Here is a 27188-nt window from a genome sequence, read left to right as displayed (position 1 = left end):
CACACCAGGAGTCTGTCTGTGTTTTGTGCAGGTGATTCCAGCCTTTGCTCAGCCTACGTTCATGAAAACAACGTTTACAGCAGGATATTTCAGATTTTGTACAGAAACGAAGAGATCATTCTTAATGAATCAATGAACTTCAGAGTGCACCTGCTTCTGGATGGCGAAAGGGTGAGTTGTCTTGTGATGCACACAAAAGCCAGGAGGGCTGAGATTCCTTTTACCTAACTTTAGGTGTCCGTTGCACAGATATCTCCATTTGAGAAGTCATGGGGTCCCTGTGCTGGCACGGGTCTTATCAGTGGAGCTGATGGAGGTAAAAGCATGATTTATCTGACCAAATACCAGCATCTGCATTAGAAGAAGATCAACTGTCCAGTACCCATGATTAGTTATGCTGACCAGGGCGCCTGGGGTGATTTGTTTGTTTGTAAATGCCAACACTACAAACATCTGCATTAAGTCAGATAGACCCTCTGTGTTGTGCCTGTTATGAAGAGTAGTCTACACCTTGGCTTTTCAGTGGAATGAGATGTTGACATATACTGGTAAATCAGTATATCAGAAACTCAAGTGTGTCAACCATAATTTGTCATTTGTGCACTAGATCACTCATTCTACATATTTGTGTAGATCAACCTCACCTGAGAAAACTGGGAATCTTCTGCATCTTGCTAGGACCAGCTTCTATTCCTGCCATCCATTGCTGCCATCTTCTCCTCCTCCTCTCTCCTTGTGACTGGTTTTTGCTGCAGCAATGACAATACTACAGCTGAGCTACCCAGTCCCTTTCCACCACTCAGAGGTCTCCTCACCCTTCTCCTTAGTGCTCCTGATTGCAATGGCAGAATTGCTAGAGCTTACGTTCCCGATAGCCCACATACAATCCCTTTGCTTTCCATCATGTCTCAGCTAGAATGGGTTCATACTGAGATACTTCTCCCCACTCGGCATCCACTCCTTCAGCCAATGTGAGCACCCACACAAGGGAAGTGAACCATACATCTTGTAGGTCACCTTTGGCGGCTTCTTACTGATGTGAAACTAAATGTCTTCCAGTGAGAACTCTTGTTCCCAGAAGCTACAAGAAAGCATCAGTCTTAAGAGTACAGAGAGTACTGTTGTACAAACAGAAAAAGGGAGAAAGTGTCATAGTAGAAGAGCACTCAAGTCTGGCCCAATGTGTCATCACTTTGCTTTGCCAGCACAAGGACTGATACAAAATATATGGATGGCATTGGTACTTGCTCTCAGTGATAATGAGAGACACATGACATTGACTGTTTTTGCAAAGTCAGCTTGCCATCAAAAACAGGTTCTGTAAGTTATGCAGCCGGTGTGAATCAAATGCTCCATGTTGAAGTTGGCACCAGAGGTGCTCACCTGTCCTTTGTATAACTTTCTGTTTGAGCACAAAGAGATTTTAAATTTATGTTTTGTTCTATTTCAACCCATATATATATGGGTTATATATAGATCTAAATTAAAACAGCTGGAGAACCTAATTCAAGCTTATTTCACATGCTTACATTTCCCTCCCACTTCTTCCTTGGTGTTTTGCTTTGGTTTGTGATTGTTGGGGTTTTTTAGCATAATGTCATCAGTTTATTCTTCCCTAGAATTTTTGTTTTGTGCTTATATGAAAAATTACTATATGCAAGTTTATCAATATTTGCTAGGAAAATGTTCCAACATGCTTAATTGAATGCTATCTTTATCCTTCCTCAGTGGAACATCACTGATTAAAAGTCCCTCCCCTCAAATTATAGCAGTTTCTGCTGTGTTCAGCAGGGATGATTTCTGATGAGTTTTACATTAATATTCAGGAAAGTTGTGCACCTCACAAAATGAAAAAAAATAAAAATAAAGAATCCCACAACATTCCTCACAGCTAAAACTCATTCTGACTCCTGATGTGCTGTGTGCATCACACTTGTCTTTTCGTAGAAGGTCCCTTGGGAAAAGGACAGCTACCCATTTCTATATTTACAGAATGGTTTTGCACAGAAAAAACTCCATTATCTCTGTATGAGGAAGTTGCTTTGGGTGTAGAATAAGAGGATAAGTGGGTCTCTTGGTTCGAGATGAGCTGCTGAAAACACTAAAGAATCAAAGGCAAAAAATAAAGGTCTGTAAATTTTTTTTTGCATGTTGACTGGGTTAACACAATTCACTTCTGCTTAATGCTGCCAGGCCTCTTTTTTCTGCTTTGATGTCTTGTCCTCCACAACTTGATATATTTGATAAAAATATGGGAGAGACCAAAGGGTGCCACTCCACTGGGCACCATGCTCAGAAGAAACCTTTTGTATCCACAACCATATTTCAGAGAGATGTTGCATCTGTCACAGAATCTCTTATGTTGGATGCGATCCTTACAATGTGGCATTAGCAAAACAGCTAGAGATTTGTAGCGTTTTCAATACTATCTCTGTTCATAACCTCTTAACTTATTTAACATACAGCAGATGTGGGTCCTTTTTGTGCTGATTGTGTGCTGTGGTGACTTTATTTAGTTGGGGGTGAAGGATCTGTTTGTTGCTTTACTGTAAATGGAAGTTACGATAAATAGATAAGGAAGTTAGACTGGGTAGTGGAAATATTGAGTTCATGTGGTCTATGGAGTTTCTGCTGTCAGAGCTGGAATTATCAAATGTAACAAGGTAGAAGTATGCTTTCTCCCCACGGTGCTTAGGGTAGTTTTATTAATGAGATAGGCTGCTGAGATAGGCGCAGTACATAAAAATCCCAAAAAAACAAAACGTAATGCGTATGTCCAGATAAGATTATCTGCTATTGGTTTTTGTATTCTTTATTCCCACTTCTCTTGCATAACCATATATAAGCTTAAATATGGAAATACATCTTTTTTGTCTGGCATTAAATGGAAGATGCCTCAGTTATCCACCTAGAAGCAGCACTGAGCATACCTTTCACCATATAAATGATGTGTTAGAACTCTCTGGTTTATTAGATGCCTTTTTCTATATTATCCCAGAATGCAGGATTCTTTGACTTCCTAGGAAACATTATTGCAGGGCTGAGGTAGCCTTTAGTGTTACAAAGAAGTCTGATTTATTTTCATAAGCTTTTGCTTTCATTCTTACTAAAGAAGGAACACTGCCTCTTTCATCAAGCAATAAAATAGGAAACTTGTCCATCTTCTCGCTTGCTGGCTCCATTCAGGGACAGTTTAGTAGCAGGGAGAGGACAGAGTGAGGCAAGCTGGGATATCACAGTATAAGACTTTGTACTTTCCAGAGAAATTTAAGTGAGATGGGACATCCAGGTCATTCAGTCAGCCATTCTGGCTAAATGGTTAAGTATTATGGAAGTACATCACATGAATGCTGGAAACTTCAGTTTATCACCGTATTATCACAGCTCTTAAAATCTAAACCAAAGATGTAAATGTAAACCTGAAAAAATCAGAATTAAAAACGGAAATTATGCACTTGATTCCAGGTCAGTTCAGCAGAGAATGGAGTACTTTGTATATATTTTTTATTGTATAAAATACTTCTACTTTTCATATACAAATACTTTCTGTTGTACAGATTCAAAACAGTGCTTGATAAAATTAATTTCCCTCTCAGTGCAGTACTTTGGCGAGAGAGGCAGAGGTTAGAAAACAGCCTGAACTCTGGACAGCACCTTCTGGAAAATTGTATCTGCTCACAGATGAATATGGGGTCTTTTTGCACAAACTACTACAGCAAATGTGGGCACACCCCAGCAATTGCATTTGCAGACTTTTTCCACAAGACACAAGATGATGTTACAAGAAAATTCAGGGTAATATTAAACTGATTAAACAATGAAGAATTAATCAAATGAGAAATGACAAAATTAATTTCAGCTTTTTTTGATATTATGGGGGCAAAAAAGTATGAAATGCATGTACTATTTCGAAGAAAGCTTTCAAAATTTGTGTTCAGAACTGTCTTTACTTATCTTATTTTTGGCTGGAGACAAGATCAGCATGTGAAATGCAACGGTATTTCCCATAGGTCAGACGTTCAGAATTTCCCTTACTTTTATTTGGGTGTATGTAATACTACAGAACAGAATAATATTCCCTTTTTATTATGAAGGTATTTCCACAAACATAGATTTATTTTCTCTTTCACAAGCTGTGATTTTAATCATTAACACAGCTGAGGGGTCAAAGAACTTTGTAAAAAAACACTGGAAAACCCTTCACAGAGTACCTGGGAAGACACTGCTTGGCTTAGCCAGTCAAACACTAATTATAGTCCAGAGAAATTTTTCAGGCTAGTTTCTTAAGTAGGTTGATGTGAAAATTTAAAACTTTTCATCAGGAGAAAAAAAAATAAATAAAAATCTGATAGTCTATCAAACTTTTGGAAAATTATACAGTCTGTAAATAGTAACTAGAAAACACCATAATCATCCCACCAGTACTAAAATAAGCAACCAATATTTCATTTAAGGACAACACTATGTTACACAGGAGACTGAGAGATGATAGAAATTGCAAAGTGCCACTTCTGTATGAGCTATGGAAAGGCCATTTCATTTTTTTTCCCTGTGTAAAGGATCTTGGCCAGCTGTGGTTCTAGTAAGTGAACAAAAGTAAACTACAGGAAAGTCCAGAAGGAATCAAAGCTGTATAGTAACTTGTGTCATGTAATTACTGTGCATAATTCTATTGTGTCTCAACCTGTGCATAAGCCTTTTCATGGTATTTTTCTCATGAAGAGTCTAGTGATTTTTGTACAACTGTCCAATTTTCACTTGTCTTAAAATTTACACCTCTAATATACAAAGGAAAACATGTAAACTTGTAATGAGAAATGTGGTTTGATTTTATATGGGGTTTTGCACTACTCTGAACAGTCTGATTTCAATACAGTTTTGGGATTAAAAATATCCTATACTTGCACATTATTGTATGGCCCCATGCAGTGATGAATGCCTCAATGCCTCTGAGTCTCTCAGACATCTGCTAATTGCCTCAAGGTGTTTTGAGTTAGTGTCACTAGCTATTGAACTTGTTTTAAACACAGATTCAGATTTCAGTGACAGTTGCAGGTGCTCAGAAGTGTTAGGCACAGACCCAGAATTTCATCCCCTCTGCTGGAGGATGAGGTTTGCTTTGTCTGGGGCACTATACTTGAGTTGAATTCCTAGTTTAAATTCAGACTGTAGCTTCAATAATGATTATTTCCTTTGCAGCTGCCAGCAACTGTGATTTTTAGTGACAACAACTCATTAAAAATATTTTTTTTGGTTTTTTTTGTTTTTTTTTTCTGAAATACATACTTCCAGGTGTTTTGAGACAAACACAAAAGAGAAGGCATGTTTTTGATAAACAGAAGCTTGAATTTTCTCCTCACATCTCTGTGCTTGTGGTCATGCTAGAAGAAATATCATACGATTTCAGAAGGGTTTAAATTTTACACCTTTGATAATGTAGCCAAAATACGATCAGTCCTTGACTCTCAATTTTCTTGCTTCAACAGAAAAAGGTACACTGTAGATGGAGCTTCACTTTTGGAAAACCTAGCAGAACATGGCTTATGTTGTGTATTTTATGAATCCTAGCTGTCAGAGCCAGCTAGATAACTCTGACGTTGCCTTCACTGCATTTTTAGTATAATCTATTCTTAAGAAGGTGCTAATCAGCTCAAGAAAGTAGAATTCATCTTCCCTAACTTAAGCCGTCTAAAATTCCAGTGTATCTAGACCAAGATATTTCTCTAGGCTCTATATACTGTCAATGGAAAGAGACGAGCACGAACAGAAATCAGTTGTCCTTTTCCAATGCGTACCTCAGGATGGGTCAGCTCACTGTATGCCTCTGCTTATTGCTTTCCACGGAAAAAAAGACAGATCATAAATGTCTCACCTGACCTTTCTTGTGGCAAACGTTGGGTACAAAGAAGTTATGTTTATAATACTCTACCCCCAGTGAACAACCCCACTTTTCCATCTGCATTCTTGCACATCTCCTGTTGTGCTCTGAAATACAATAAAGGATGCTTACACTCACAGAAGAAGACTTTTGGTAAAAAAAAATGAGTAAATTTTTGTTCGTATTTCCATTTAGGTTGATAGAAATAAAAGCTTTTTTAAATTTTGCTAAACCTACTTTGCTGGGGAAGTAAAGACATTTCAAAGAAGTGAACAAGAAAGTGCTGGGCAGCTTAATACTTCCATTCTGATTTATTTGTTCCCATAGTTGTTTTAACTGTGCCCAGCTGGGGTGTGTTATCCAATGTAGTCCTTTCCAGGTGAAGGTAATGAACTGACAACTCCTTTCTTGTACTGTTTCAGAAAATCAAATTAATGTATTTTATTGACAATAACACAAGGGTAGTCTTGCTGGTGGGACCTAACAGGTGAAGGTACTAGTGGGTCAGTTGGCTTATGATCACACATGATATCTTCAGTTGTTTTGGCGAGCTGAATCCTATCATGTTTAAATGTGCTCAGCACCCTTCAACAAAGTGAACAACTAAAATTTCATTAATTGAAGCTTTAAAAGCATTGAAAGCCTTTGAATTTTGCAAATAAAATGATCTAGATGAAAATAAATTGTGAACTTCCTCCATGAATCTGCCAAGGGATGAAAGGAGTGACTGGGAGGCTAGAAAACCTCCGTTTGCTGAGAAAAAACCTAAAAGACTAATGACGAGAGATCAGAAATTGTTAGAATTGAGCCATTTCTGATTGTTCTAGGCTGTAAACTCTGAACCTTGTGTTAGTTACAGGTCGGTAACCAGAGTAATTCATGGCTGTTTCTCGATGAAGAAAACCTAGTCCTTGTTCTCGTTTGGCTGACAAGATAATCCCAAGGAATACTCGTTCAATGAGGGAGCGCAGCTTCAGCAATACTCCACTGACTCTCAGTGTGCAAAGAGCAAGCATCTAACAAATATAGTGCTCTACACACTCTGGTTACTCTTGTCTGGACTGATTTTTTTGACATGACAGGACACCCAGGAGCAGATAACACCTCTGACTGCTCTGGTTACCTCTGACTCCTTCAGCAATTACCTCCACTTGTTGTCACATTTGCTCCTTTCTCCTACTGTGGTGTGGTGCTGCTGTTACTGCATATTTTTGCCTTTGCTTTTATCAGACAAACCCATCCACTTTTGCCTTTAATGCTGCAGGTGCCAGCTTATAAAGGTAACCCTACCTTTCTGTTTTTGTAGGTGGAAGATGCATTAAGTGAGGCAGATTTTCAGCTCAAGTTGGACCTGCACTTTACAGATAGCGAACAACAGTAAGTGCTGATTTAAGCTCAATTGATAATGCAGGGGTTTATTCAATTGGGAAATTACTTTGATGAAGTGAGAGTCCTTTGACAAAAGGGATAGTCTTTGCCTCAGTGTTGAATTTTTTCTGTTTTTTCTGTCTGTATTTGAACAGTATTTGTCATACTTCTCTTTAAAGGAACATTTTTTCTCCTTTAAGTGCAAGGTTTTCAAAGGTTTAAGTGTTTCTCTATCTCTGCTGCTGTTAAAGTCAAAGGGAACACCATCTCTGACCTCCATGTGAGCAGGGGCTGTGGTTCAGGAATGCATTTATCTCAGGAGACAATGAAGTATTTTCTGGCTGCAGGTGGGTGTATGAAGATGCTAAGCACTTTTCTTGTATTAAGAACCAAAGCTGTCTCTATATTTTAGGAGGAAAGAGTCTTCTCATTTAATTTGAATTCTTCCAACTGTATTTGATTCCATAATCTTTGATGAAGTGGGGATAGCATCCCTTCCTGAGACACAGTAGAAACTGTGATCCCAGATGTTATTCAGTCTCACTGAATCACAGAAAAGGCTTGCAATGACTTCAGCAGCATTTATAGGGGGTGGGAGGGTGTTGTGGTTTAACCCCGGCCGGCAACAGGCACCATGCAGCCAGCCGCTCACTCACTCCCCCTCACCCAGAGAGATGGGGAGGAGAATCAGAAAGGAATGTAAAACTCGAAAGTTGAGATAAGGACAATTTAATAGGTAAAGCAAAAGCTGCGCACACAAGCAAAGCAATGCAAGGAATTCATCACCACTCCCCATGGGCAGGCAGGTGCTCAGCCATCCCCAGGAGAGCAGGGCTCCGTCACGTGTAACGGGTACTCAGGAAGACAAATGCCATAATGCCAGATGTCTCCCCTTTTTTCTTCTTCCCCCAGTTTATATACTGAGCATGATGCCATATGCTATGGCATACCTCTCTGGCTGGTTCAGGTCAGCTGTCCTGGCTGTGTCCCCTTCCAATATCTTGTGCCCCTCCAGCCTGCTGGCAGGGCCTGAGAAACTGTAAGCTCTTGACTTAGTTGTTGCTGGGTAATGTTTATACTAAAACCATCAGTGTCCTATCAGCACTGTTCTCACATCAGAGCCAAAACACAGCACTATACTAGCTACTAAGAAGAAAACTAACTCTATCCCAGCTGAAACCAGGACAGAGGGGATGCAGAGAAATCTGAGCTGTGTTTCATGCTAAGGCTGTCCCCATGTGATTTTATTCATATCCATAGGGCACCTAAACAAATTTCAGGAACACGTTTCCTTTGTCTTTAAGAAAAAAAAAAAAGTGGAAACTTTTTCTCCCAGGCAGGTGGGACTGAACCATCAGTCATCAGCTGTGATGCTGATGGGTCTAGAAGAAAGAAAAAACAAACATTGTGATAGTCAAGAGTAAAAAGTACTGAGATATTCAAGTTATGAAATTGTGCTCTAACACATACATCTAATTTTTGTTATCATCTGAATGATTAATCCCATTTACTATTAAAAAAAAAAAAAAGCAGTGATTTTTAGAAAAGGGTGTTGTGCAAATCTCATAGAAATACTTCTGGGACTGTCATGCTCTGTACTCAACTGTTTCATCATAGGTGCTCTTAGCTCTGGGGAACAGTTGGCTTCAGAAGGGTCTGTTACACTGTAAAACAGTTCTTTGGAAGTGAGTTTGTCTTACATTGGGAGGATGTGGTTAGGCACACTCCAGGTTTACATCTCAGTCTCCTGCCTTATAGGTGACTCATATGTCATGTGGTTGACTGCATACTGAGAAAGTTATCCTGGAATAGCTATAATCAAACTTTACATGAAAGTCTTAGTTTTTATTTAATTAAAGGAGAAGCCAGTCCAACTTGTATTGCCTCTCTGCAGTTACTTCACCTACTCTTTCTTTTGCCTCTTGTAATTTTTTTTTTTTCAGAAGATCAGGTATGTGGAAAGGTACTCCAAATATTTTCAGCTCTCTCTGACACAAGACTACTTCTAACTCACACAGATTGCCCGAGTTGATTGTTCTTATGCTGAAAATCACAAGTAGCAAGCTGTCCTGGCTATGAACACTCAAATAAACTGAGCAGTTTGCTAAATGCATTTCCTTCTCCTACTTAGTTCTTCATGTCCCCAGAACTAGTGCATAGGTGGACATCAAGTACAATCACTAGGGAAAACTGGAATTGCATCACATCTATTTTTCTTCTATACAGTGTGTGTATATATATTTTTTTTGCTTTTTATTATTTCTTTTTATATCTATATTTATGTTGATATTTATGCTGGGCAGAAGTACAACACAAGATAGTCATCAGTTCTGTAAACGCTTATGAAGCTGAGAAGTGATAAAAATTCTCCTCGAGCCATCTCCCCGCCTGCTGCCTGTAGCATGTTACGGGCAGTGACAACTCAAGCTTCACTAACTCTTGTAAAACTTTCTCTTTCAGGCTGAGAGATGTTCCAACAATCCCCATGATCAGCAGCCGTACACTGTGTCTTCACTTCCACCCCCAGAGAGGTCTGCACCACCATGTTCCTGTCATGTTTGACTATTTCCACCTGTCAGTGATATCCGTCACGGTGCATGCGTCACTGGTGGCATTACACCAGCCTCTGATCAGGTAAAAGACACATAAATCTCTGTTGAAAGGCAGAAGAGGTTCCTCTTCTGAGTTCATTTGCTTACTGTATGGGAGAAGCAGAGAGGATAATTTAATTTCGACATTTTTGATCCTGGGCTAGGATTTCAGAGACTGGGGTTTTGGGCCAGCCTCTGACTCAGGCTCCTTCTCGTGATAAGATGCTAGGGGCCTGATCAAAAACTAGCAAAATCTCTGGGAATGTGTTCAGAAATTTTGATTAGTCTTGATCCTTCTATTTCCCATCTGTAACATAAGGAAAGTGAAAAAACTCTTCTCCTTGGCGTTTTTTCCTCTTTAGTCTAAATGCAGCTAAGAGCATTTACATTTTTTCCCCCTGTTGTTCTGTAAATCATTTAGGACAGTTGGAGGCTAATCTCATCTGTGCCCTCTGTGCATTAGCATAATTCATAACATGGCTAAATGGAGGCATGCATTAGTCAGTACTGGCTAAGGCTTTGCTGAATTTTCCCTTTGCAGCAGCATCTGATTTAACCGTGCAGCAGTAAATACTAGCTGCCATGGGGTCTAGGTGTGATTTATGTTATCTGATTCGTAATGACAAGAAAATAATTCAGAACTCCTTCAAATAAAACAGAGCTGGAGGTCAATATCTTCTAATATTTAGAGCAGGCGAGGGGAAGCAAAGGTCTTTCTGGCAATTTACTTTGTGTCCAATCTTGTCATAGCATGAGATAAAGAGTCTGAGAGGAAGGGAACTCCCATGGTTCTGAAGGAAAATGCAATGTTCAGTGTTTTCAGCTTCCCTTATTCCAACAAGGCCGGTGTTTACCAAATGACCAGGAGAATCTGAAGTTTGTCAAATATTGTGCAAAGACCACTGTGTCAGAAAGAAAAGATGAACCTGTAGACTCTTTGTTATCTCAGGTTTCATGTTTTGACTTAATACATCTTTCCTTCAGTTCTCCATTTGTATAAAGGCATTGACATGATGCCGTAGAGTGAATTAAGGCTGTAAAAGGTTGAGTTGTGACAGTGATGTGAGTTGCATTAGTAGATCAGACTGATGTATCTGTCTTTTCTGCTGCTGCTGAGATACAGGTAACTGTTGTATCTCTCTTCTGCTATGTGTTGAGTTTTTAAATAGTGAATTAGATTCTAACTGACTGTTTCTAACCAGATAATTTCACTCAATTTGTCCATTGTTCTATTCTATAAAAGGGGGAAAGAACAATAGTTATCAGGCTCAATGACTGTTTTCAGTGCTTTGTTATCCTATAATGAATAGGGCTGCAGAGACTTGTTACTGTTATTAAGCATAAGTCGCATGATAAGCAACTGTTCCATAGTCAGATTATTATAGCTTTTAAAGCATGATTTTGTGGGCACGTATGAAGTATACAGAATTTTTACTCAATGCAGCAGAATGAAGATTTTAACAACACAATATAGAGTCTCATTTGCTTAAGCCAGTAAAATAATTTTGAAGTGTGATATGAAGAATTTGTCTTCTTGATAAATATTCAAAACCGAAAGAGTTTTTGTGTCATGTGTTCTCTAGATATAAATCAGGGTGAAGACACTAGTGCAACAGAAGCACAAATTCAAAGCACTCTGAAACAAAACCAGCCAGCTAAAACTTATTTTTCTCACAGCTCAGAACTCTCCTGCTTATCACTTATCATTGGAGTTTACTAGGAACACAGAAAAAAAGTTTAATTGTAAAACCAGAGCTTTATTTTTGTAGCACAATAGAACCTGAATAACTGGGAAGTCTTTTTTTTTTTTTTTTTTTTTGGTCACATTATAGGAAAAATAAACACCAGGTAGTTACATTGTCTGAGGAAAACATCTACACAGTATTTCATTGTGGTTTAGTTTGCTACCTTGAATTGTCCCATTATAGTATGTGCTTTACATGTACATACATATTATTTCTACACATAGGTATCCACTGAAAGGTAAAGCAACTGTTCTAGATCTACCCTGAAAATAAAGATCACACATTATGTAAAACTGAAATTCACTGCTGTCCTGAAGTTCTGCTGGAAAACAACTTTGCCTGCACTGCACAGCTATCTGCTTACATACGCCCTGTGGACTCAGCTTTTCACATTTTGTTAGCTCTGGTGGCAAATTAGATACTCTTCCCCAAAGTTCTTCCATGTCGCCTGTATTTAAACAGTGAAAACCACAGAGAAATGAGCAAGGCAGATTCAGGCCTTTCCCTGCAGGGTCATGTACACCCACAAATAGCACCCTTGCCAGGGTGCCTCCGTTACCTCCTGGTTTTTGACAAGTGAACATTTTGATATTGATGTTTGTCCTGGTTAATAATTGTTATATAATAAATATTCAATTAAGTTTGATACTTTGAAGCCCTCCGCTCTTACCAAACTTAGAATGAGTGAAATTCATGTTTCTCAGATCATTTGCAGAACTCTGGATGGACATTTTGTGATTCAGCTTTTCTAAAAAGTATAGCCCTCAGCTTTTTGATAGGGTCCCAATTCATGGCAGCTGTTAATGGCTTTATGCATTTACTAAGCAGGTGAGAGGCTGGATAGGGAGGTGATGAGACAGACTTGCAGTCATCTTACCTCCAGCTCTGTTACCTCTACAACAACCGTATTTGGTCTAGATGTGGGAGGACCAGGAGCATGGTGTGATACCTTGGGGCTTGGATCACCTTTTCTCTTGGCTCCATAGGTAGCTGCATCCTTCTGAGATGCTGCTGCAGAGGGGACTTTGAGCAGCAGGGAAGGGGATGGGTGGCTTTGAATTGTCCCTACAAAGCACTGAGTCAGAGCTTGGTTAAAAATTCTCACTTTGACCTTTAAAGTTCTTTTACGTCTCTAAAAAAACCCCCAGAAGTTCCTGGGGAAGCTGGACTGCTGGGGGCCAAGTCCAAAACTCTAGTTTTCCAGGCAGGAGTGCAATAATAGGGCAGAACGGGAATGTGGGGTGTAATGGTTGCAATAGCTATTGTCTCAATCTGAAACACTGCTCCCTTCACCTGCATCTTGCCCTACACCCAAACCCTTCCACCAGGCACCAAAGGACATTGTCACACCGCTACTTGCAAACCCCAGGGCTTGAGCTGTGCTGCTGCAGCCCCCAAGCCCTTTGCCCTCCCACAGTGACAGCCACTGCACAGAGCACTGGTGTCTGCTCGGTGCATTCAGTACGCTTTTGGCAACTGCAAATTGTGGAGCAGTATTTTGAGACTTTGGGGATGTGGGAGAAATAGTGAAGAGAATCTAGAGCAGGAGTTGGCTGGCATATCTCTCCTAACATCACAGAAATGACATCTCGTTGGAAAGTTAGAGGGCTTGCCTCTGGTGACCTCATTTTACCCAGGATGACAGAAGATGATCCCAGCAGGTCTGTCAAAAGGTAAACAGAGAAAGTGAATGATATTCAGTCTTGAGAGTACTCCCCTGCTGAAGGCACTGGCCTCCACAAACTGCTTAAATAGCGGGTTTTGTTCTTTTACCTAAGCTCAGAGGCAAAATGTGAGCAGGCTGTTGCAGGAGGAAGGCACAGAGGAATTAGGGGTTTTGGACTCCAGTTTTCTGTTTGGTATAGATGAGTTTGGTTTCTGGCCTGAGTCATTGACTTCTCCCTTAGCTCCCTCTCACTGCCTTTGCAACTGGTCCAGTCTGTAAGTATAACCAGCAGTTATTAGCCCAGCATCAGCTGTTAGAAAAGGCGCTTTTCTCCAGCATAGTTCAGACTTTAAGAAATATTTTTGCTTTTCCCAAAGGGATAGATCCATGTCTGTGGTGTACAGGGCTACTTAGTCTCAGTCATGCTGCCAGCTCAGTGCCTTTTTTACATTAGACTCATTTAGGAACCCAACAGCAAGAAACGTGGTTACCCACTTCATTAATTCCGTAGACGTCTGCACCATTCCTTCCTGAAAGGAGTTAGCACATACTACTCTTATAAGAAAAACTGATTTGTAAATAATCTCTGAAAGAAGTACCCTAATACATAGCTACACACGCACAGCTTTCCACACTGAAAATGATGCCCTGTATGTTGTATTTCCTATTAAGCAGCATGGACAACAGGATCTAGTTGGCATGTTTTCTACTGAAAGTTTATCTGCAGACCTCAGATGCTTTATACTTTCTTCCTCTGAAAGCTTTCTGGAAATAAAAAACCTGTGTTTCAGCACAAGGCTGCTGCTATCTGTACAGACTGGTCTTCCAAAAACTGTGCTTTGTCTAAAGACTGTGCAGAATCCAGCTCACTTGATAGCCACAGCATTTGCAGACTTACTTTGGCTCTTGGGCTTCAGCTGAAAACATCATCAATCTGAAAAAAAACCCAACCAACCAACCAAAAAACCAACCAACCAAAAAAAACCCCACACCCCAAAACACCAAGGGAAAAAAAAGAAACAAGGCTTGAAATTGCTGCAGATAAGCAAGATCCTTCATTACAGGCAGCTGTCAAACCTGTTTTCACTTGTTTGCACAAGAAAGGGGTTTAATTTCCTCAGTTTTTTAGATTCTCTTCAACTTTCTATTCTCTTCCCAACTTTCATACATATGTCTATGTGAAAAACAAAGTAGACTTTCAACATTTTGCTTGTTAACATTGAATTATTAATTGCCCATATCCAAACCGGTGTATAAGAAACAAGAAATCTTGGTGGCATCTCATATTGAGAAATAATACAAATGTTATTTGTAGAGGTGGAGAAGCAGGACACAGATACTGAATTTTTCAGTGCCTTCAGCTTATTCCATGCTGGGAAGAGGGAACAGAATCAAAGGGACACAGAGTATTCAAAGGTTTCAGCCCTGACCTAGTTCTGCTGTACTCTACTACACTGCAGTATCAGGCCGGCCCTGGCCATCCTTGAGCAATTTTCTCTCACCTAAATTATTTTATTCCCAGGTATCCTCCTGTTCCTCAAAATCACAGCTGATGTATCTATATATGATATGCACACTGTACTACCCTGTGCGCTTTCAATCTGGGTGAAGACTATGCAGGTCAATTTTTCTACAATTGTAAGTGTAGCTGGCATCTCCTTATGGGCAGCTTACATATGAAACTGCCTGTAATCCTGAGCTAGTAAAGTTCTGATGTACTTTTCCTATCCATCATATTTGCAAATAAGATGATCTGTAGAAAGAAAATGGAGTATTTATGCAGTGAAGAACTATTGCTTCCATAGTATGTTTATTAAAAGAATACTGGTTTGTGTTTTTGGTTTGTTTGTTTTGTTGTTTTTTTTTTTCCTTTAAGAACTCTTACATAATCACTGGGTGTTTGTTCCTTTGAATTTTCTTTTATTTATTACTGTTTGTTATGCATCTGCAAAAATAAACCTTCAATTTTTACATTCTCCTGAGCTACCAGCTGTAAAGTCACATAAAAACTCCCTATTTCTGAGTCAAACTTTCAAAAAAAAACCCCAAAACCCAAACCAAAAAGCAAAAACATCTCCACCCAAAACTAGATAAATACCACTACGTAACTTTACCTGCTTTCAAGTTTTATAGCAATTAAGGTTAAGTTTAAATGAACCAGTATTTTCCAGCAATCAGAATCACTAGATTTCAAGCCAAATTCCCACTGAACTCTGCTTAGGATCTAGGGAGAGACATCTGTTTCCATTACAAATTTTATTTTAGTAAATCTTACCAGTTTTACCCAAGAAGCTCACAACATTTTAGAGTCACTCATTATAACCTTAGTGAAACTCATGGAAGAGAGAAATATGTCTAGAGGAGCGCAATCTGTAAATATCCATATATGATTCTCAAAAACAAACAACAGCTCATCCATACACCCTATGGCCATGTTCCAACAGTAATTTGCCAAAAGCTATTTAAAGTTTTGAGTTAAAAAAACAGGGAAATTGGTGTTGTGCATTACATGTTTCTGATCTGTGGGAGTTAGAAGGAAGTTCCCGATGAAATGCAGACAGTGCTGTTAGTGGAGGATGGGAGGGTTTGATTCTGAGGTGTGTGGTTTCCATGGGACTTACTTATATTTTTCACTTTTAAAGTCAGTAATATATTATGCATAAGAGCCTGAGGGAAAAAGAAGTGATTTCTCCATAGGATCTGGCTGAAATGGGATGCAAGTTCATTTCCTGAACTTCCACTCCTGCTTCAGACACAAGATTATGATTTCTTGTCATTAGAAGTGTAGTGATTGTGTGGGGTTTTGTTTGTTTGGGTTTTATAGTTTTGCTATTTCATATGATGATGGTAGATAGTTTTTTTTCCCCAAGTAAGACTGAGATCCCGATCTGTAAAATTTTTTTGCCCCATTCTGCTAAAAACTACAATTTGTGAAGAAATTAAGTTTTGCTTACCACGAAAAGCAAAAGATCCTTATTTTGAAAAAAGTGAGTGAAAAATAAAACAGGGTTATTTCGTTTTGGGGCAGTTTAAACTCAAAGGGAATAATATGTTTTATTAAACTGGCCTAAAGCATTTATTCCGAATTATTTCAATAACACATCTGAATTAACATTTATCAAGGCCAATCCATTTCTTATGCTACGGAACTGTCATCTCATTTATGTGTTAGAGAATTCTCCACAGAAGATACAAAACAGGACATGATTATGTAATATTTTGCACCACACAAGAACTAAGAGGTGCCACATTCAATTCTCCAACAGCAGGTTCAAAACAAACAGAAAGTACAGCATATATTACAGCGTGCAATTCCTTCCAAGAGATGTTACGGAAGTCAAAAGTAGAAATCAAAAAGGCATGGACACAAATTCGTAGAAGATAACCATGACTGCTGGAAATAATTGCCTGAATATAACCTCTGAGTCAGAAAGTTCTGATATTTTGATTGCTGGTATCTTGCAGGCTATACAACAGGAAAAAAATTGGCTTTTGAAGGCAAGTTACTACAATATGTATCCATAGATGGCTGCTATAAGAACTAAAAGACTCCTCTGAAGGATAGAGACATCTCACGGATAAGGTCATCAAAACAACAGCTCAGAAAAAAAGCAAAAGCCTCTATTGTTTCTTTCACCAAAAATATTTATTCTGCACGCATGTTCATTCTCCCAGAAATGCACACATTACCTCTTTGACCTTTTTTATCCTGACTCCAGATAAAAGCTAAGGTTAACATACAGGATGAGGATATAAATGTTGATATTAAATCAATGCTATTAAACAGATAGTCCAAATAGACATATAAATAACCAAGGGTCAAAATTCATAGAAATGAACATGGTTGCAGGAATAATTGGATAAAATAAATACAAATTCCAAAATTCGATGTAGCAAATCAACTTGTTACTGCTAATAAAAATTCTCTTCAAGTATTTTGTACTTCAGAAAGCATTAGGGGAACCTCAGCAGTTTGTAAGCCTTCCACTTAAACATTCCCTCAACAGACAGATGATATTTTGGCAGGTTTCCCAAAAAAGGTTTTTGTTTTACATCAATTTCCATAAAACCAACAGATTAAAATCCCTTTTCTGCTGTAAAAGCAAAAGATAAATAAATAAAAAAGGCATTATAAAGTGCTTTTCATTCCCTTAAAAACTTTGAAAGCTTTGCTAATATTCAAATCAGGCGTTTTTCATGTGCAAGCAACATTTGTTTAAGCTTCTTTCTGTGATACAGCAGCAATCATTTTTTATTTCTGCTTCTTGAGACCTTCCATCAGACCAGGACAGACAACATCGTCCAATAACAACTGAAATTATTGAGAGCAGTGTTTATCTTTTGGCTGGTTGAAATTGCTTTAGTTTATTTATTTATTTTTGTCTTAAATGTTGCAGGTATGAAATACATGGAAAGACTTCATGCTGCTTAGAAGCAGCCAGCTGGAGAGTTCTGGAATCACATAAATTAATACAGACATAAACAAGGCCAGATATATGCTAAGGTTTTCTACACCATCCTCCCCCTTAGGGGATGTACTTTTTGTCAGTAAATGAATGCTAGGTGATACAGAACAAACGGCAGTTTTGGCTTAGAGGTGAGGCAGGGGTTCGTGATTAACCTTCTGAAACTTTTCCAGTTCCTAATTTTGCCTGAGGTTCTTCTAATGTTGCATACATCACTCAGTTTCCCTGCAAGTCAGAACCCCACCTGTTACTTGGGTGATAGCAAGTATTGCTGGCCCTCTCTTTTGTCTTGTATTCTTAGCATAAGCATCCTTTCTTTTGTTGTGTGTTTCTGTTCAGCAGCCAGGACTCTTTATCTGTCCTTAACAACCGAATCAGGTTTAGACAGCCATGAATTGCGGCTAATCTGAGCTGCTGTGGCCACGGGATACATATCTGCATAGAGGAATAACCTCAGTTTGGAAAGTTTTGGCAGAATGAACAGCACTGCCCTGTGGCTTTTAATTCTGGCACGTTATGGTTTAAATTTTTTTTTGCTCTCCCCATCTTGGAAGCTTTTGTTCTTCCAAGAAAACCAGGTCTCCTGGGTATGATGTAATTTGGGATGCCAGCATGGGCATCAGGTGCCTGTGAACGGTGCTCCCAGCCTGAAGCTATAGCACAAACGCAGTGACATTACCTCTGCACCGAGTACGAACTGCGAATGTGCTTTTCTTTTTTCTCTGCACTTTCGTATTTCAGTTCCACCTTTGCCTCCATGTTTTTTAAAAACAGTTATATTTGCTTCTATCACCATTTAAACTCAGTAATTTGACTTATTGGATTCATCACAAGTAGCCTAATATCTCTCTTGAAATATTGGTATATTTTATGTACAGCACATGTTATCACAGGGACTAACAGTGGTGTTTCTCTCACCTCACTTCAGTTGATTATGAGGCAGTCATCCTAGCCTGTCTTTATAGTCCACAATAAGAAATAAGCACTTTGAGGGTGAAATTCATCTGACCTATTTGATATCACCGCTTCAGAAAGAGATGACTCATACCCTGGAAATGTCAATTCCTCTCCAGCAAATCTAAAGGCAGCCTACATCATTAACTGGGATGTAGACATTTGCTCAGATTAATTCAGAGTAAGAGCCCTAGCTATGTATCAGGACTCTGTGGGGCTCAGTGCTGAGTAAACTCCAAACAAGATGTTCCACTCTTGCTGAGTTCATGCTATAAGATAGGAGTCATGCAGATACAGTCAGAAGGGAGTACTGTGACCATGTCAGCACTGAGAGGTAATGAGCTGAGCACTAAAATAACTTAAATTCTATCAGGTTTTTGAGGAAGAATTTGGATAACAGTGAATTCATGTTGCACATGGGTATGGGAGGACACATCCCAAATGAATGGACTGCACCAGCGAAAGGAAATGCAGGTTTTGGGCTGAAGTCTTGTCATTATAGTGCCGGACGCTTATGTCAATGGACAGTGAGAAGTGGGAACTAAATGTCCAATCTGTAATAAAAATTGGGGTGAACTGTAAAGGATATTAATAGTGAAGAGACATCATGCACAATTCAAAGAGGAAAGAGGATATAGTTAAAGTCAGAGAGAAAGATGTTGCATCAACCAAGATACAAGCTGATGAGAAGTTGAATAAGAATATTATCTATGTGGATAGATGGAAAAGTTGTACTGTTGAGATGTTTTGCTGGAAGAAGATCTGCAAGAAAGGAGAGAAAGGACAGACTGAAAGATAACTCTCAAGCCGCTGGACTGAATGCCAAGAAATCAAAGTCCATGCACATCATTTGAGCTAGTGCATGCTGGACAATGTTAATTTTGAAAGGGAAACATGGACTTATGGTGTCAGCTTGAAATAAGCAAAAGCAAAATCCATCACAGCCAAAACCAAAACTGCAAACATTTTCTAAGGCAGGAAATAGCACTGGTGCAACGTTGAGTCTTGTTTAACAATACTGCTCTGATTATTTTTCTTCTCAATATTTCTTCTTTTAGTTTTGCTCGCCCAGGGAAAGGTTCATGGCTTGGTAAAGGCAACCTGGAGGCAGGACCAGACCAGTCCAGTATGTCATTGGAAAATCTAGTGTTTGGAGCAGGCTACTGCAGACCCACTTCTTCAGAGGTGAGGATGAACAATGATGTTTTACTTCCATTTGATCAGATAGAGTGTCCACATTATCTGTGAAGAATGTGCCCTGGTTTATATTGCTAGTAGGGGGATTTTGTTGGAAGAAGAACCCTTCAAACAGTTCTGCATGAAACACCTGGCACTTGGAGTTCCTGGGTGTTCAGCCCCCACATATATGAACCATTTCAGGAAAGTTCAAGATGTATGGATATACCCCTGGTTGCCAATGACACTTTTCAGGCACGATTCACCTGACCAAGTGTCTACTATAAGGTGAAATTAATTATTCAGTAAAAAATACTTGCTTTTAGGTCTTATGTTTGACAGCCAGAGGACGCGACTCATTATTAATGATGTTGTGAAGGAAAGGTTTGTGTCTGGATTATTGAGTATTGTGTGTGTTGGTGATGGGATGTTACACACATTGCCTTACTCAAGGCAGATCACACAGTTAGTGTATGTCTTTGATCTTTTTACTTACCACAGGTAAGACAAGAGCTTGTTATGCAATTTTTAGTACAAAGTTTCTTGTTTGAAAAATAACGAGTAGTAGCTTTTTGGTTTGGTTTGGTTTGAAGTGTTAGTTTTGAAGCCTTTTTTTTTGTCAGAAATGTTTCCTCAGGTCTAGAAACTCAACCCAGAATACTGGAATCATTAACTTGTTAGGAAACCCTGATTCAAGGGTTCTGATTAACATACTGCCCTCAGCTTCCCTCAACTTTTCCTGTCAAAGCTTTTCTGTTCTGTATCTATATTAAAAATATGCTAGCCTAGAGCAGCTGGTGCAGAAGAACTACCAGGGAATTAACTCAGCCTGAGAGAACGTTTGGCCTGAGGCAGCTGTCTGAACCATTGGGTCATTGTGTACTTTTGGCAAACAAAGTGACCTCAACCTCTGCCTCTCTGGTAGGCAGTCACATCACATAAATTTAAATAACTGATTCAAGCGTTTGTAGATTAATCTCTGTACATTGCATAAGAGAGAGGCTTCTTTGGGGAGTGTTTCCTACTTTTTGTTATCCTCTGGACAAATCTCTGTTGTCTAACTCTCCTGTTAGGCTAACTCTCCACTCCTATTTTTCCTTTTACTCTCCATGGAAAAATCCTAGTCTGCTGTGATTAGGAAGCCTTATTTCCTTCCCAAATGTTTTTCTTAGCTGCAAACTCTGTTTTCTACCCATCTCTGTTGAATAATCTTCTTTGATTATAGGCTTTTTTTCTTTTTCTTCTTCTATTTTATTTTTAAATGACAGCATAATTGTGGTGGCTTGGTCTTGGCTGGACACCAGGTGCCCGCTAAGCCACTCTATCACTCCCCTCCTCAGCAGGACAGAAAGGGGAGAAAATAAGATGGGAAAAAAATGGTGGGTCAAGATAAAGGTAGTTTAATAAAGCAAAAGCAAAGGTTGCCTGTGCAAGCAAAAGAAAACAAAAGATCTCTTCTCTACTTCCCATCAGCAGGTGATGACAGGCCACTTCCTGGGAAGCAGGGTTTCAGTATGCATAGCAGTTGCTTTGAAAGACAAAACATCTCCTTTCTCTTAGGTTGTATTGCTCTGCAGACATCATATGATATGGAATATTGCTATGGTCAGTTTGGGCCAGTTGTCCTGGCTGTGTCCCCTCCCAAGATCTTGCCCACCCCCGAACCTGGTGTGAGGATGCTGGAGAGCCAGCCTGGATGCTGTGTGAGCACTGCTCAGCAGTAGCCAAACCCTGGTGTGTTATCACCACCTTTCTAGCTACCAAATCAAAGCACAGCACTAAGAGGGCTGCTATGGGGAAAATTAACTCCATCTCAGCCAGACCCAATACCATAATTATTATTCTAGCAGATGACCTGTTAAATACCAGAATGAAAGCACTCTATCGTGAACTGGCTTTAGCACTTTGTTTCCCTGCAGGTCATCAGAATGTCACACATTAAATGATCATCAATATAATGCTACACAATCCACCTCCACATGGTCAGATGTGCATTTCCTTAGCTTCAGAAACCTCTATAAGTCATGACATCTGTTCTTGATCTAAGCATTTTAATTTAATAGACTGTGATGGCCTTTTTGCATATGCTATCCATGATGTACGATAATGAGCAAACACTATTTCTCTTGCTTTAACATATAAAATAAAAATTCATAACTAAAAATGAAACTGCTGTGGGGATAAATGTAACTTCAAATGAGGGCCTTGTGACTGCTGGTTTATGTAGGAGTTTATAGCAAGCCGTAAGGGATTAAAGGAAGAGGAGTAATATATCTTACAATGGTGCAATGCTTTGCACTGGGTCAAGTTTACTTCCCTTTACAAACTTGTAGCTTCCATTCCGTGCTGTTTGAATGTTTATTAAATGTAACTTCAACTGCACTATAGACATGTCTGGGTTTGGGGAATTTTGCGATCACCATTAGTGAGCATGAGAATGGATCCTACCCTTTTCATTCCATGAAAACTGCAGAGCTCTATACTGACATATATATTTTTGGATGGACCTTGTATACTGCATGTCCAAATTAGTAATGGCTAAATACCTTAAGTCAAGATAAGCCACACTTTTTTTTTTTTTTTTTTTCTTGTAAGGTACTCTGATTTCATGCAACTAGCTAAATCTAGGCTAGAGCAACTATATTTTGTCTTCCAAGGCAGACAAAGCTTCCCTGGACAGTAGGACATGGGAAAATGAATTTTAAAGATACTTTAATTAATTCCTTTTTATGTTGTAAAATGCTATGAAACAGTTAATGTTAGTCTATCCTGTGTTTTTAATTTTCTCCCCTCCCCTCCCCTCTCCTCTCCTCCTCCTCCTCTCCTCCTCCTCCTCTCCTTTCCTCCTCTCTCCTCTCTCCTTTCTCCATCTTTATCTTTGCAAAGCTGTTTGGATCCATCTACTTTTCATGTGTATTTCTGTGTTTTCCTTAATATAAGAAGCCTCTATGCTTAAGCTCTTAAGATGCATCTCCTGGACAAGTGTCTTCTGTCTGATGTCTTCTCTAGGGAACTGAATCTGATTATGCAGTTCTCTGTAAGACTACAAACAGTTGGGACTTTCCTTATTTGAGGTTTACCTGTTGTGAGTAAACCAAAAGGAACTTCTCTTCCCCACAGTTGCAGCCAGATTATTTTTCCAGAATACTTTCATTTGAGTGGAAGCTGATAATGGGTAGGAGCTCTAAATCATTCCTATTTCACCCTCTTCTTCAAGTCTAGGAGATGCATGGCTTAAAGCCCCAGCAAATCAGTGGTTCACTGTGTCTGAGGCACCTACTAACTACACAGTTTATTCTAATTTTCATAGATTTGGCATAAATTCTACAAAGTCATGAAGCAGACTGGCTCACAAAAGTAAACTTTGCCCTCACTAGTGTCATCATACTCAGTAGATGGAATATTGGCATGGTGTATTTGGTTTATGTGGCAACGTTTTGGTAGCCAAGGTGGGTGGGAGCAGGGATCGCTTCTGTGAGAAGACACCAGAAGCTTTCCCCATGTCAGAGTAAGTTCCAGCCAGCTCCAAGGCAGACCTGCCACTGGCCAAAGCTGAGCCCATCAGCAACATTGGTAGCATCTCTGTGATAACATACTTAAGAAAGGATAAAAACCACTGTGCAGCAGCTGTGAGAAAGGGGTGAGAAAATGTAAAAGAAACGGCTATGCAGGCACCAAGGTCAGGGCCGAAGAAAGAGGGGAGGTGCTGCAGGTGCCAGAGCGGAGACTCCCACTCAGCTTGTGGTGAAGACCATGGTGATGCAGGTTGTCCCACTGCAGCCCATGGAAGACTCCGTGCCAGAGGAGGTGGCTGTACCCTGAAGGAAGGCTTTTTTAGATTTTTTTCTTATTTCTTATTCTAGATTTCTTCTTATTTCTCATTCTACTCTGTTTAATTGGAAATAAGTTAAATTAAGGTCCCCATAAAATCTGTTTTGTCCGTGATGGTAATGAGTAAGTGATGTCCCTGTCCTTATCTTGACCCATAAGCTTTTTGTTGTATTTTCTCCTTCTGTCCTGTTGAGGAAGGGGAGTGATAGAGTAGCTTGGTGAGCACCTGGTGGCCAGCCAAGGTCAAGTCACCACACATGGTTCAGACAAGCTTTGAACACATAGCTTCAGTAGAGTAGCTAGCTTTACAGTAGTGCTAAGCCCTCAGGAAAGCCAGAGTTGTGATGAAATCTGATGTTAATACTACTAAGCCATGTTTTCCAGACACCTCTTGAATACAAAGTAGAGGACTCTTATCTTGACATATCATCTCTCTGTGTGTGTCATCCATCCCTTTTTACTTCTTCCTTCCTCATAAAACATGGGTGCGTCAGACAGATAATTTTCTTCTTAGGCCTATAGATTGACTGTGGAAATTCACATCTAGTTTATGTTGTCGATTTGCTTTTTCCTTACTGAAAATGCAAGTGACTGCCTTCATTTCTAAAGGAAGTCCGTATCAATCATCTGCTGTTCTTGCCACTTCCTGAGCTAATGTTCTGCATTTGAGCTGCTGAGATGCCATTGCTTAATGATAGATCCTGAAGGCTCCTTGTTCTGCTCTTCTGACTTCTCAGTGCAGAGACTAATTAAATGCCAGGGGCTTTGGACTATACGTGTGTGTCTTCCCTAGCTGTCCACAAGTGACTTGCGAACACTACTGGCTTTTTTCCTTATCTCCTGGCTCAGCAGAGTAGTTATAATAATTAATCGTATTTAAGCCTCAGTGATTTTAAGTCTTTTACTTTCTTCCCAGTCATCTACACAGAAAACAAGGATCTTCCCTTTCTTTATTCCTCCTTCCCTCCCTCTCTAATGTTTTCTCTTTATCTATACTATACTTTTCCTTTCAAGTACAATTAAGAAAACAAAGATATTTCTTACTGAAATAAGATTTTGTTGTTGTCGTTGTAATATAAATATGAAGGAAGATGCTTTTGTGGTCAAAAAAATAGCAGAGAACAGTCTACAGAATAAGAAAATGTGCTACTACTTTCTCAAGCTCTCTTTAGCCCATAACCTATACTCACAGGGAATATATATTACAGTAGATTAACAATATATTCAAAATAGAATCATATCTACTGCAGGCTTGGGAGATCTAGTGGGATGAGACAGACTCATGAGCTTCCCTCAGGGGCTTCTGAATTCCCCTTTGGGTCCGCTAAATTGCTTTTCCCTGTGAGGAAGTTCAAGGGGCTGTTTCGAATGTTGCAAGGTCTGTAGCTGAACATCAACACCAACTCATGCTTTCAGGTGATCTCAGCAGCCATAAGAAATGGACACTAAAAAATATCTACAGATCCTACATCTACAAATAAAAAGAAAATGTTCTTTGCAGAACTGATAATTGAATGGTCACTTACACTTTAAGACTTTTATGCCTTACCCTGTACCATACACCTCTTCTGTATCCGCTCTTGTCAGGCTGTTTTAATGTCTTTGTAGTATTGTGCATCACATGCCTGCTGTGTTATAATCAAGTTGTGTCAATGGCATACTGGGAGTTATTAATAAACTGTACTCACAGTAATCTTATTTTCATTTGGATAACAGTTGCACTGCAGATAAATCGACTTCTAAGTAATCAGATTGATTAATCATATGACTTCCCATTAATAAGGAACTAGTGTTTGATAAGAAGTGTTCTCCTTCCATCTAGCATTGATGTAGCTATCCCAAAAGACATGCTTATGCCTGGCATAATACAACAACTAGGAGTGCCATTCAAATAAAATTGCGCTGATGATGAGTTCTCTACGGACAGTTTGCTAAAATTTTCATTTTTTTCAGTGACATATGAAAAAACTGGTCCATTTCAGCCTAAAACCAAAACATTATTCAGACCCATATTTTTGTGTCACATAGAAGTCATCTCTGTTTTATTCTTCTTTTCTTCTGTATCGTTACTGCTCTTTGGCCACAATAATTGACTTTTTCAGCTCTTGAAAAGGAAGGATGTGTATCAGAGAACAGCTTATGTAGGACCCATTCTGGGAACTGTAGTATGCCCTGAAATCCCAGTTTAGCTGGGAGAAGAGAAATATATAGCTGCAGACTTCATTCCTCTTCAGACATAGGAACCTTAATGTAGAGATTCCTCTTTTTTTTTTTTTTTCTTTTTTTTTTTCTTTTTTTTTTCTTTTTTTTTTTTTTTTTTGTATTTATTGGTACAGCAGCCATGTTTCTAATGCCATTGTTTAATGCCATTGTTCCTTCCCCTCCACACACACCACCACCACCACGCCCCCCCCCCCCCCCCCCCCCGGCATCTGCTGTGTCCTGACCCCAGACAAAATTGTATGAGAGATAGGGGTGGGAAGGGGAAGGCTAAGAGAGAGGGGTATGGGGTGAGGGAGGGGAAGGCAAGGAAAAAAAGGTGTTAGCTTTGAAAAACTTTGCAAAAAACTAAAACTCGTGTAGTTCCTTTTAAAGGAAGGGCAGTGTGTATTTTTCTTTTTTTTCCCTTTGAAACTAGCAGAGGTTCTCTGTCTCCTGCTGGACAAAAAGGGATCTGATGTGTCTAGAGGGCTGTGTAGTTGCCAAGGTATTTTTTTTCTTTTTGTTTTTCAAACAATACCTGATTATTTACAAACTTAAGGCATAGTTAGGAATCTGATTTTACTAATTTAGAACTTGAGTAAGATAGCTGGTTTATATATTATTTAACATTTTAAAAAAGATCCAGTTTTTGGGGTTTTTTTTAATATTTAAAATAGCTTTGACTTACAACTACTCAATATAACTAATCCATACCGCAGAAGTGCAGTTTACATCAGAATTTAATTTGGAATTGTTAATTTTACATGAAAATGTCTTTTTTTTTGGTATCAGACTTCTCTGCTTTGGTGTGAGTATGGTATGGAAAACAAATCTTTCATGTGTTAGCATGTGTTTGTAATAGGTGGTTTTAAAGGAACAGGATTCTTCAAGTGTCTTGCTTAAGGAAATGTTGATTAGTTGTGATTGGGACTCCGGCAGATGTCCAGTGCGTAATTATTCATAAATATTCTGAAATAGTAAGACAGCTGATATACTGTTCTTTATAAGGTATAATGACAAGTATCTTTAATCAGTGTGTTCAGGGCACCATTAGTGATAATTACTGATGAAGTCTTTAATCTTCAGTTGCCTGAAGATAAATGGCTGATCTTTAGCAAGAACTAAATGATTTCCTAGCTGTAGCAGAAAACATGGTAACTAATAATGTGAAAATAACTGGTTTCTTTAATCATTGGCATATTTCTTTTCTGTGGCTCTTTTTGATCTGGTATGTGGAGGGTACAACAAGGCAATGATCTGCATTATGATAGAGTTCATAATTTATATATATATAATCTGTTCAAAAAAAAA

General features: G+C 39.1%; 1 protein-coding gene across 4 annotated transcripts in view; it reads left to right on the top strand.

Moving 5' to 3' along the window:
• Positions 1-27188, top strand: part of FAM135B (family with sequence similarity 135 member B) — a 220797-nt gene that overhangs the window by 140902 nt on the left and 52707 nt on the right. For 3 of the 4 annotated variants that reach the window (XM_080381174.1, XM_080381173.1, XM_080381172.1), the window contains 4 exons: positions 32-171; positions 7185-7255; positions 9707-9880; positions 19727-19853. In XM_080381174.1, coding sequence (XP_080237300.1) covers positions 32-171; positions 7185-7255; positions 9707-9880; positions 19727-19853 — 512 coding nt within the window. Of the gene's footprint in view, positions 1-31; positions 172-7005; positions 7594-9706; positions 9881-19726; positions 19854-27188 lie in introns of those variants that run through there. The other variant, XM_080381175.1, reaches the window with a different exon arrangement.

This window comes from Falco punctatus (genome assembly GCF_963210335.1).
Source record: "Falco punctatus genome assembly, chromosome: 3".
Classification (NCBI taxonomy): Eukaryota; Metazoa; Chordata; class Aves; order Falconiformes; family Falconidae; genus Falco; species Falco punctatus.
Note: the sequence above shows the minus strand (reverse complement) of the source record. Positions and strands in the feature narration are given on the sequence as shown.